At 39.5% G+C, this 13,313-nt stretch overlaps 1 protein-coding gene across 3 annotated transcripts in view; it reads right to left on the bottom strand.

Moving 5' to 3' along the window:
* The window catches only part of HGF (hepatocyte growth factor), a 57,690-nt gene extending 50,072 nt beyond the window's left edge, over positions 1-7,618 (bottom strand). For all 3 annotated transcript variants that reach the window (XM_069035583.1, XM_069035587.1, XM_069035598.1), the window contains exon 1: positions 7,418-7,618. In XM_069035583.1, the coding sequence (XP_068891684.1) occupies positions 7,418-7,493 (76 nt within the window). In that variant the 5' untranslated portion in view covers positions 7,494-7,618. The remainder of the gene's footprint in view (positions 1-7,417) is intronic.
* Positions 7,619-13,313: the final 5,695 nt, after the last annotated feature.

Raw genomic sequence — 13,313 nt, 5'->3', positions numbered from 1 at the left:
TTGGTGGTTTGTGATTGAGTTTTATGTCCCTTTTCTGTTTGTTTAGACTTGCAGAACTTGAGTATTTTACTATGTAGTTATTTGCTTTGTTGAGCTAGACTTTCAACTGTGTGGGGTAATGAATTTATTTTTTTCTTGTTATCACATCTGCTTATAAAAATAGATTGGATACAGGTCTTCATAGCATGGGTAGAAAAAAGACCTTTTATAACTTCCAGTTTTTAAAATAATTTGAACACTCATGTAACAGAATCACTGTTTTTTGTTTGTCAGATGTCAGGGATAAACTAAACCTATGGGAAAATAAATCAAGAAAATGAAGATACCTGAATTCCTTAGGCTAGCAGATGCTGCCATAGAACTGTAAGAATCAACTGCAGTCCTTCCAAATCAAGAATAAAATACAAAATAATATGGCACGAGGAGAAAAATGTAAAAGCAGGAAATTGTCTGCATGCTGTGCAGGAAGCACAGAGAAGCTGAAGACTCAAAATAAATTCCAATGACAAAAAATGGTCATATATAGTGTCACAATCATTTCAGAAATATAAAACAGACATATGTTCTTTCTTTAGTATCAACTAGCATTTTGTATCTCTTTTAACATTTTGTATCATGTTTGTAATGAAATTAAGTCACTTGACCTTGAGCAGTTAACAGACGGACTAATTAGAGATTGAATTATTTGTGTTATAATTGATAACCAGGTCAGAATGCTAAAATGAGATTAGCTATTAATTTAATTTTGCAAACAATCATCACTGTGAGCTAAAGTAAACTGGATTTTCCAATGAGCTAGGAAAAAAAATAAATTATGAGAGAAGAATTATATCTGATTTAAAACTTGGGAGCAGGGGGTGGGAAATCAGAAATCTACCATCATATGAAAGACCTTCAATAAAAAAAATAGAAACAAAAAAAGAAAATAAAGAAAATAAATGAAAAAAATGAAAAAATCCCCAACCCTAAACACACCTGAAATAACAATATTGTGTTCAACACAATAAGCATATAAAACGTTTTATCATTAAACAAATGACACCATACTTGACAAAATAATGCATGCTAACTTATATTCACAAGTATGTATCTGAATAGGAAAAAAATGGGCAAAGCAAGAATCTGCAAAACAATGTATTACCACAGTGTCAGATATATCAAAGCAGAATGCTTATCTCAGTATAAACATTGACAATATAATACGAAAATTAAAAACAAAGTATGTTTATATGCATAAAATAGCATTTGGCAAAACTTGTGTAACAAGAAAAAAAATCAATGACTAGGGTTTGAAACAAATCAACAGTTCTCTTCATATATGGGTTGAAAACTTGTATGGAAATACTGTGAGGTGTTTATCATAACGTATGATAGAAGGGATACTTTTAATTATATTCAATAATGTATTTCCAAGACAATGCTTTTTAAAGGATATAAAATATCAAGGGTAAACTGCATTCTATTGTGTGCCTTGGTATGATAGCATAAATATACTGGCTTCATCAAGAAAAAAGAAAAAACAGACAAGCCCAATCTTCACCAGATGGTGAAAGTAGATGTTACTAAGTGCTTTTGGATACAACATGCTGAAGTTAACAGTGTGGTCACAGAAATAAAATAAAGGATGCTAAAGATGAATGTTGACATAAGATCATTAATAGTGTCATCACAGTATTGGTATCTGTGCAAACAATTAGAAAGCACTTTTTCAAAAAATACATTCAAGGCAATTTTGGCTCTTAAGTCATAAGAGTCACTCTGACAAAAAGAGTTAATGCTCAACACTTTTAACTTACTTTCATTTACTCTGACTTTTCTTTCTGCCTGTTTCAGTATCAGAAATGTCCAGAATCCTGGCTAGAATGCAAAAAGTGAGCACCTTTTCCAAATGACTTCTCATTTGGGGAGAAAAGAAGAAAAAAAAAAGGAAGAAAGGCAGGCCAACATAATGAGAAACTGGAACAATCTGAGTCGTGCCCAAGAAAACAACTATGTAGACTGGATAGGCTTAAGATGCCAGATTAAGTTTAATGCAGTTATTTATGTAAGAAAATAATTTGGCGTAAAAGAAGTTTACCAACCATACACATAAAATCTGCAGTCAGCTGTGTAGATGGAAAGTCACCAAAATAAAACCAGCTGTCCAAGGAGGAATCCCTAGCTTGTGAAAATTAAACAGTTTCGCAGAAGTACCTGGAGGATGATGTGAATATTTTAACTTCTGAAATTTATTTTCTTGGCACAAGAGCCTCATGGGGAAAAAACATACAATTTTTAGAAAGTAGTTTGAAATATATATAACTATCCATATAATATCTATATATAATAGATAATGATTTCCTTATTTCTACATTGGCTCTCAGTCTAGTTGTTGAGCAGATTCAGGAAATGCAAAAAGATATTTCTTTTTGGCTTCACATTACCACTCACACACACACTCCCACACCCCCTCATTAGCAATTGCAAAGACTGCCATGTACCTGGGAACCCAACTTCATGTTTCTGCTAAGTCCTGCCTTTGGAACCCACTCTTACAGTCAGCATGAAAGCTCAAGGAGCTAAGGATAATACTAACAACTGATAGTATATTCTAAAATTGGATGGTAGCTGCAAATGGACAGCTCTTTTCCTTCCAAGAAAAGGTTATCTGCTCAGCAGGATGCCGGGACCCACTGGCAGAAACAAATGTGCTGCAGTTTGTACTCTGACTTACTGTATCTAACCTCTGGCTAAATTACTGAGAAGATTTTCCCTTGTAAGATCTGTCTTCCTATGCATTGTGCACAAGTACTAAATCCCCATCATTTCCCGTTACATTCCACAATCTTTACAAGCACTTGGCGTCTCCTTCAAGGCACCCAGCATGTTGTGCCCTTCCTTCGTGATGGTGTCCCAGCCAACTGGATTTCCAGGCATGGAGCAAGGGCTAAGGAGAAAAGTACAAGTAGACAGGGCAGGGAGTTGGGCCAAACAAAGAATGACAGATGGCTGAGGGCAGCAAAACAGCCCGTATGAAGAGTGATGGGAGCCTTGCTGCATGTTGTATACATAAAAATAGTGCCGCTGGCCAAGGCAGCGAGTCATAGGAAAAGCTGGAGCTGAGGAGGGACAGAGGGAGCAGCCAGTCCCCAGCTGGTCCAGCAGCACTGAGGGCTGCCAGGCACGGCTGGGCTCATCAGACAGCACATGGGTGGAGGCCCACAAGCCACTGAAAACTACAGCTAGATTTTGCCAACACATTTGGCTAATCTGGAGCACGTTCCCAGCTCTGCTTTGCTGCTTTGTGTGTAGGTACTAACCACATAATGGAACAGATTTACAACCCTGTGAGGACACTGCAACAAGAAACTACAGGGGAAGATGGGCTAACGGTGAAGATATCCTCACCCCTTCCCAGTTCTTCATAGCTACCATTCTTTCCTCACTGCAAGGTTCAAATTTTGCTTGCATTTTGGCTGTTGTCCTACTATCCATGTTTCCCAAGTAAGCATGGAGATCAGTCCTTTCTCACCTCCATGATCAATCCATTCTCACCTCTGTGCCTCCTTCCAGTTTCTGCCATTCCACCCCACCTCAGTGCTGACGAGGACAAAGTGAAATTCCAACACTCATCCAGTACAAGTAATTGTACAACATTCAGGGCAAAGCTTTTTTCTCCACACCACACTTCTACTAAAAGAGGCCCAGTTATCCTGGTTTCAAACCTCCCTGGAAAAGTTTGAAATGCTTAAGTGGCAAACTAATATTCAGCATAAAGATCCAAAAGGGAGATATTTTGCTCTCTAAGGGAGACTGCACATTTCCCTTCCAACCCTGGCCTCAGTTGAAGTATTACAATAATGACAGATGAGCTCCTCCAATAAGAGGCTTTCCCTTCCTTGACTTCAGTGGTCAATTTTCCAGAGTTTTACGCAACATTTTAATCTCATGTCTTTCAACTCTATATTCTCCTGCTATGTTGCTTATGAAAATGGCATTAATAGAAACAGAAAATCTGTTAAGCAGGGTAAGTGCTGTATTACATGTGAGAGCAAAACAAGCAGCCCCTGGCACTGAGTACCAAAAGGATTCCATTAAACAGAAGGAATACACTCTTCCAACTGGCACAGTATCATTTCACTTTGTTGACAGTATATAGTATAATGATTATCTTCAGCTGGGATGGGAAAGTATAAATCACATTAATTTTTTAAAATATACTTAGCTATGCACACCACTGGAATACACAACATTCATAAATTGATTATGGCTATGGGATTTGATTTTATTTTTCTTTAAGCAATAATTATATATAGGAACTCAGTGCAACTCCCACATCTTCATTAGCAACTTCTTCAGATCATCCAAACTACAGAAAGTGCTTTAAATAAATTTAAATAAACACACTTGGCTGGCAGTCCTCTCACAGAAAAATGTATCTTTAATTTAAATAAATCTTTAACATTCACTCTTTTGCAACATGCCAATCTACTTGTTGCTTTGATTAAAAAATCATTTTTAGTTTCACTAGATGAACATTACTAAAGAGATACTTCCCAAGAATACTGAATAATAAGAATATCTGAACAAGAAAGAAAACTCCTTGATAAAGTTATTAGCTACAGATTGATTTCTTTGTGCAAGGGACAGAGACTTATAGGATATTGATAATGACTAGGCAAGCAGTCTATAGGAACCATGCACATTTATCTTTCATCAATCACTGTCTTATCTTTTATATATTAAAAAAGAAACTCAGAAACTGATAGCATAGACAGCTTGCTGACATTTAAAATTCTTGTGTTTTCTTCACCCTCCTTTTTCTTTACCCATTAATATAACCCAACTGTATTAGTCAGCAATTTCTGTTACATAGGACATTGTCTTAGCACAAGAGTTTAGGGCATGGGATTACAAACCCAGAATATCCATTCATATTCATCATTAGTTACATTTGAAATCAGATTTGATAAAACAGCACTAGAAGTATGGACGTGCATTAGCAAAAGACTTATGTTTTAATTCCGTTTTCATCATTTAGCTTGCTTTTCATATCTAAAAGTAATCATATGTAGGCAAATCCTAATCTTTCTTAAAAGCATCCCAGTAAAAAGAATTCAACATCCCATAGAAAGATAACATGTATGTTTAGAAAGCAATCATTTCCAGAAATGATCCAGAAATTTGTATTTTCAGAAAGAAGTAGCACGACTTTCCCTTGCCTACAGTGTAAATATCTAGACCCTTCTGTTGAAGATCATGTATTTTTAAAAACAAGGTAAGCAAAATGGCAGCATGTGATAAGAGTCATCTTTCTTCCCAATAAGGCAAACAACAGGACTAATTATTATTAAGGCGGGGGGGGAGGAAAATTAAGAAAGGCAGGGTTGTCAAGAAACTGTCACCACAAGAGCTGCTCAGAAAACAAGTTCTGCTTTAAAAAACTCTTTTATAAATCTAATTTTTCTCCTCATCAAGGTGAACCATTCACTCCTAAACTGGAGAGTCCATTGGTTGGGGGACAACCCTATTCATCAGCCCACTGATAAAGGCAGCAGAGAAGGTGTCTCTCAGTCTCTCCCATAGGAATATTAGATAGATCATTGAACTTGGTAAACTACAGACCAGAACTAAGACTCTACAGCCAGGGACAACAAGGACTTTCTCTCATTCAAGAAAAGCACCCTGAGTTATCAGGAGAAAAAAGCATGACCTAGCTTCTTATGAGCTTGGCTGTAGACCACTTGTGTACCTTTGGCCCATGGAATTAAGTGTGTGTGGCTGTGTCTGCAGTATTTATTTTGGTTCTTCTTTTCTAACTAGCCCATCAGTTGATGAGTTTCTGTCACAGGTGAAGGTTTCTCAACATCAGGTTACCACAAGATATTGGCAATGTCTCCCGCTGCATATTTCTCTGTCATTTGATTTGAAGGAAACAAACCAAAGAAAGTTTCTCTTTAACAGGAATTATTTTTGTGAAAAGTTTCAATGTATCAGCATTTTCCAGTAAAAGAAACCCAAAACATTTTCTCAGAAAATTCCTAACCAGCTTTATTCATCACTTTTCTGAGAAGCTGCATGTCCAAAAAATGGAAATTCCAATGTACATGGAAAAGGAGTTAAAGAAAATATAGTATTATAGTAGCTGTATCTCTGTGTCACCTGCTAAAGAATGCCTGTGAAAACAATATCCTCAGTGAGCAGACTGAGCAGAGAAGCTGTAATGAGACTGTTCAGCATCCTACAGAACCACACTCTTGCTTGCAAGGGGAAAACAACAGGTTTTACTGCACGTGATGCTGCCAGTCTGTTTTTGACTTGCCCACTCAGATCACAAAATATTCCACTTTGAAATCCCATTTCAGTTTTTTTTTTTTTTTAACTAGAAAACATAGTTACATCTTGGAAGCCATCAGTATTCCTTGCCATGCACTGCCTGATGCCCTCAGATATTGCCCCAGAACCCAGCTGCCACAGTTCCCTGCGCTTGCTTTGCCCACTCCTGGCAGATTCTTTCCCTGAATTGTGCCTGTCCTTTGTTTCTGTCTGTGCAAAGGTCTGACCCTAACAATGTTGCCGGAAGGAAGGAAAGGTTTGTAGAAACCTTTACAAACTTTTTTTTCCTTAAACGTCTTCCCAGAGGGCCAATAGAAGGCACAGAGCTGGCTCTTCAGATATCCAGTACAGGGGGGACACTTCAGGAAAGAAATTCAGCTAAAGAGCATCCAGCACTTGATTACTTATTGTTTGTTCCTTGCCCCCCCCCTCCACCTCCCGGATTTCAGCGCGAACATCTAATGAAATTTCAAGTCTTTCAGTCTGGAATTAGCATGTTCATGCTGTTGAACTTCAGCAAGGACAGTCCCGTTCAGCACTATCCCGTGCTTTGGGTATTCCTTGTCAACTTCTGTTATTTAACATTTATTCTACCATTGGAAAATAAGGATACACGGTCGTGTCCTGATAACGGCGGGGAGCACCTCTGGGCAACGATGAGGTTTCCTTCCCCTCTCTCCCGGGTTCCAGGTCTGCCCGTCCTGAGCGAGCCCCGTGTCCCACTCACGCACGGGGAGCGGCGGCCCCTCCGCAGCCCCGGGACGGGACCCGCCTCCCGCGGGGCTGCGCGGCCGGAGCGCGGCTCGTCCCGACCCCCGCGCGCTGCGCTGCGCTCGGCACCGCGGGCGCGGGAGGCGCGGGGCGGCACCGGCGCTGCCACCGCGCCCGGACGCGCAGCGTGAGGCGCTGCAGGCGGCGGGGGCTCCCTGCCAGCCCCACCTGCGGGCTGCGACCCGCGGGCTGCGACCCGCGGGCTGTGACCCGCGGGCTGCGCCCGGCGCGCCGCCCGCCGCCCTCCCTGCCGCGGCGGAGCGGGGGACAGGGGACGTGCTGCGGCTGCGAGGCGGACGGGGGTCGCTAGCGAAGTGATAGAAGAACTGACCTGCTGCGGGGATGGCGGTGGGCAGCAGCAGCAGCTGGTGGAGCAGCAAGGCTGGCAGGAGGTGGGTGGCCCGCATGGTGCTGGCGGCACCCCCGGCGGCTGGCGGGGAGGAGAAGGGGAGATGGCTCCTCGGAAGGACCCCGTGCACCGCCGGTCACTCGAGGAGGCAGAGTGAGCCGAGCTTTTTATTGCGATGATCTAAGTTTGTTGTGTGATTAACTGGAAAGATCTGGGTCCCAACTCCCTCTTACGGTAAGAAACTGTTTAACAACATCCCCTCTCTGCCTCTTCTTCTCCTCCCCTCCTCAGGAGCTGCCTCCCCTCCCTCCCGCCCCTCAACCAGCCCGGGGAGAGGGCTTCCACCGCCTCATCACCCGCTCCCTCCCTCCTTTTCCCCCCGCCTCTCTCCCTCCATCCTTCAGAGGCTCGTGAGGAGCAGCCGGGCCGGGTCCCTCAACTCTTTCCCCCGGGCTGGTGTCTCTTGCTGCACGGTTCCCCCACAGCCCCCATTGCCATCTCACCTGCAGCCAGAACAGACCTCTCCTTCCCTTGCAGACATTTCTCTTCACAACGTCCCACTTTCTGCACTTGCCCCTTGGCCTCATTCCCAAGCAGCACCTCCACCCATAGACCTTTCACTGGAATTCTCCCATCCTAGGGACAATTTCACTGTAAGGAAACACCTTTCCTCTGATCTGCCCATGGCTGCCCCCAGCCACCAGCCTGGCCTTTCCATCACCCTCTTTGTTCATCTGACAAATGCCACTTCCCCAAAATTGTGGCAACTCTGGGGAATTTAAAGGTCAAGTATCAGCTGCTGGCATCACTCCATGGAGACAAGCTTCAGTCCAAAGTGATGCCTGATCTTCCTTCTGTTGCAGGCAAAGTCATTGTAATTCTTCTCTTGCACTTCATTTTAACCTCATGGAAGCAATGACATTGGGTTTTGTTTAAAGTCATGAGACTGGCCTCTGTGACATGCAAGTGTTCGAAAATAAACACTTGAGGAAAAGTTTTGCTTTAATTTAAACTCTTCCATTCTCCCATGCACCCACCTACCATCTACGGCAGGAGTGGGTGACAACAGCGGAAACTGTTTCACTCCATTTTCCACAAATAAACTAGAGACCTACAAGTGGCCCCATGCTGTGTGAGCCAGAAAAATGTGTCTCCTTCCCACCCCAGACTCCTTTGCCCATATTGATGATCAGCACCTTTGAGTGAAACAGCTTTTCTTAAAAAACAGGTTGTTTCCCAATACACAAATGACTTTTAATCAAGTATTCCCAACATATATGAGTGGGATTTTTTACCAAGTTGGTGCCCAGTGGCAAAAGATAAAATTTCTATTTTGGAATTACTGCCTTCCTAAATGAAAGATAAGGGACAAAAGCAAGTTGAGAGAGAGAGAGCCTGTTAAGAAAATATTTTGAGCATTTGGCATTACAGGAAAAACACATTTGTGTGAAAAAAGTACTTTCTGTTGCAGAATGAGCATTATTTCTAGGGATTTCAGTTGAGGTTTTTTTGCAGTGATTGTTTTTTGATATAAGTTAATTTTCAGGAATTTCTTGGAGATGTACAATCTGAGAAGCAGAGAACATGTATTCCACTGGTCAACAACCTTGTGTGGAATCTTTGTCCACTGCAACCAATAGAACATGGATATCTCAGGTTTTGTTTTCTGCTTTTCTCCCTGCCAAAGATAGACATAAGTATAAACAAAAAACAACAAAAATAATCATATCACCATGCTGAGCCCAAAATAGCCACATTCTGTTAACCAGATGTATTCAACTTGTTGTCCATGCATGTGTTGAGTGACCTTTTTTGCAGAGCACAGAATCATGCACCATTGAAGTCAAGTAGATTTTTTTACCTCTGACTTCCCTGAGGGGAATATTTGGCCTGTATTCAGATTCCCCCTAAATTTTAGGGAGATTGCTGTTGTGTCTCTTGAGGACTAGGGTGCTCCTTAATGGAGGAAATATTTTGCTATATAGATTCTTATTATTAATACATAATTTTGTGGGTTATTCATGATGTGTCTCAGTTCTGTAGGAGAGCTCGAGTGCTGGTCATAACCTTCTTTGGCTGCATAGATTGTGCTGGGCAGGTACAACTCCATAGTCCTGTTTCTCCATTTGTCCAATTTTGGGGAGTTGCTGGAGGACACCTCTGCCTTTTATATAGGCCATATATATCTCTCTTCAGAGGAAACCAGGGCACATGGACTAGAGAGCCAGGGCTAGAAGGTACATTAGCAAGGGAAAGATCCTACAGATTCTATATTCTGATGTTCTATTTGTGGGCAGTCAAGACAAAGATTTGCATCTGGATCTGTGAAATGAAAATGCTTTTTGGTTCCGCATCATATACTGGAATGTGTAGTATGATTTTTTTTCTCTGTCTTCTTGCCCCATGTATTTTACAACTGAAGCATAAAAGTTCAGTTCATTTCAATCAAATTTTACCTTGAAATGAATATTCAATATGAAGGAAAGCTGCAAAAATTGCATTTTCATGCTTAAGTTGTCAGAAAAAATTCCATGTTCAGTTTCAGTCTGCACATAGAGTAAAAAAAATTAAAATACAATATTCAAAAGTAGTAGGTTTTATGCAAGAGTATTATGTTTTCTGACTTTTTGAGGGCATGGTTTTTGATCTATAAATCTCTTTCTCTATTTCTTTGTTTTTAGGGCTTATCTGAGAGTGGGGATTTTTGGGTTGTTGGGTTTTTTGATTATATTTTTTTTCTATTTTTTTTGGCAGCTTTGCAAACTTTCTGTGATAACCTGGCTTTCAAATTAGTGTAGCTCTGTATTAGGAAAGTAGTATAACATTTCTGTACAAGTTATCTAAAAAGAAAAGAGATACTGCACATTTTACCAAAGATATATTTGCTCTGGACTGCCTACATGAGTGAAAAAGTTTGAAAAACTTTATTTTGGTTGGAAAAGTAAGCAGACATGACCAAACACATAGAAACTGCTATTTTTATATTTTCTTTTCTGACCATAACCACAGTTGAATCTGTTTTTCAGATGTAACTTGCTGTTCAGAAATGCTAGATATTCACAGTTTGGGCAGGAATCTTTACAGAACAATATTGAGTTACAATTAGCCTTAAAGAAAACTTTTCTAAATAAACCAGCATCTCTCATATGAAGCACCATTTTTGCTCAAAATAAACATTTTTACTTCTTAGTTTATCTGGTATAGGGATCACTCTGGTAAAGTCCTACTGGATAATAAGCCAAATAAAATAAGTAAGTAAGCTTGCAGTAATTATTGTTCAACACAAAGTTGATGAAAAAGTCTCAGGCTGCCTCAGTAATTTAAGACAAGAAATTTTGTTTCACATTTCAAGATAGATTAAGCTTTACTGTCTTTATTTATAACTTGATCTTAAGCTTAGGAACAGAAAAGATTGCGGTATGGACCACAAGATTTGACACTGCTGAGAAAGGCAGAGTTTAAGCAGAGTTAAAGCACATGACAGGTGTCAGTACTTGCTGAGGCACCTCACCAGAGCCCAAAGTCTGGGAACAAGCGGTGCTTTCCAAGATAATCACCACACCTTCTTCGTGCAGAAAGAAAAAGGGAAATAAGGCGTGAAAACTGGAAGGAGGAGCAGGAAGAAGTGGATAACAAGATCCAACTGGAATTAATGTCTAGTTGAAAGCAAAGGCTCAGAAACGTCACAGTCTCCTATTCTAGATGCAGTCCAAAGGACTTTGCATGTCATCATACTAAATGTTGCAGATCTGAACTGCTCAGAGGGCAGATTCACCACGGCAGTCAAGTGTGTAGAGCCCCTCTCAGTGAAGCAGGGCAGTGTGGCACCCCACATGAAGCTTCTTGCTGATTCCCCACCAGGGAAACCCAAGAATGAAGACGAGCTCTAGAGTGATTTGGTTGGGCTTGGTTCCACCCATCATAGTTCACATGTGTTCATAATATTCAAACATACATAATTTACAATTCTTCCTGCACCCAGAGTCCCAGGTGTTCAGGCCTGGTTGCTAAACTCTAGCCAGGTAATCCAGCATTCATCCCTGCAGTCAGTTAATAGTGTAAATCCTTTATGGATTTCCTGCATGGCACATATGGTCATTGCTTTTCACTTACATGCTCTATGCTAACTAAGAAAAGTAAAGATGAATAACAGAAAAAATTTTAAGTTCTAGTGTGAAAGTCACTGAAGTAATTTCTGGAATGGTACCCAAGGGCAGCAGATGATAATGCAGCCCATCACAAATTACTATTTCTAATATCTGGGAGGAGAAAAAAAAAAAAAAAAAAAAAAAGAAAAATGCAAGAATATATACAGAACATTGTTATTAGTAGGAAATATCTGTTAAAATTTTATCTGATCAAAATTTAGGTATTTCCACACATAAGTGTTCTATCTACAAGGAGATGTGCATGCAAAATTACTATTTACATTAAAATTTCCAGTAATACCCATTTGAAGTTTTGTGGGATGTGCTGCACAATGGTTATGTGCATTTTGAAACACAAAATATCCCTCACTCAACTCAAAAGAATTTTGTTCCTTGTATGTAATCAAAGTTTAGATATATTGATGGAGAATGCTAAACTTTTTGTTTGTATTTTTTTTTCCTCTGCTATTTGTCTCTCCAGTTCCAAGAAAGTCTGGAGAGAATAAACATCATTGGTAGTACTGGTAAATAGATTCTAATGTACTTGGTATTACTCAAGGCCTAATTTGAACTGCAAACCCTTTGCAATAGCTTTTATTTATTTTTTTTTGTGCAAGAATGTAAGAAAAAATGAACATCTCTGTGACCTCGGTCTACTAGAATTAAGTTGTGGTACTGGCCTTTGGAAAAAAAAAACAGAAGCTGAATATGTTTGATATGAAGCAACAGCCCTAGAAGCCATTAATTTACATGTCATAGTTAAAGTTATTTCTCTGAGGATGTGTTTTTTTGGTTCAGAAAGTCTTAATTCCTTTGCATATTTAGGTAAAGTACAAAGCTTGACCACGGTCAAGGAAATCTACATTTGTGTTTGTACTTATAAGTACGTTTAGACTTCTTTATTTTTGAAAAGCTTGAAAATATCCACCTAAAATATTTAACCACTAAGAAAATCTCCAAATTACATTGTCTTTAGAATTATCTGTCTTTTAAATCAATTAACGATTTTAGTGCCTGAGGCAAGGTGTGTATATATGTCATTTGGACAATATATTAATGCTTTCTTTTATATGTACAGATAATTCACCATTCCTCCTGCATTTTTGGAACTCAGTGAAAACCAAGAGTGTACTCAAGTAAAACCACTGAACATCCCTGGCTGAATATCTTTTCATTTAACTGGCTAAACCATAAAACTTAGAACATATTTTCAAAGATCTTTTTACATGTTAGATCCCAAACTGGAGAATAATTTTTGCATTTCCTAGAGCATTTTTTATTTTCAGTAATTGCTTTTATTTCAAAAATACAATAAACTTTTGATGGACTACAAATCAGGACATAGTTTTTACTTTGAAATTAAAGAAAATATATAGTGTACAATAAAAATATCCAAACAAACCAAAATTATTCCAGGAAAATTTCGACAAAAGCATTGCAGAGATGTTAATGTAGGCCCATGCATTGGTTTTTTCAACTTAAATGTGTGCTTTTAAATTGGGAAAATTTTCCAACAGATTATCTGTAGGATACATTTTACCCCAAGAGGAGGTAAAATGGTGGCAAAAAGCAAAGGATCTTTATCTTCCAATATGATACTTCTGTAAAAAAATCATTGTCAGATAAGCTGAGAAGACACTACCAAAATTGATGCTGAGAGGTCAGATAAAATAAAAAACATAACATACAGTGGTTTAATAAAAGTGAGGTATTGCTTTAAAAATACTATT

This window comes from Aphelocoma coerulescens, chromosome 1A, assembly GCF_041296385.1.
Source record: "Aphelocoma coerulescens isolate FSJ_1873_10779 chromosome 1A, UR_Acoe_1.0, whole genome shotgun sequence".
Taxonomy (NCBI): Eukaryota; Metazoa; Chordata; class Aves; order Passeriformes; family Corvidae; genus Aphelocoma; species Aphelocoma coerulescens.
The sequence above is the reverse complement of the archived record's forward strand: the minus strand, read 5'-3'. Positions and strand labels throughout refer to the sequence as shown.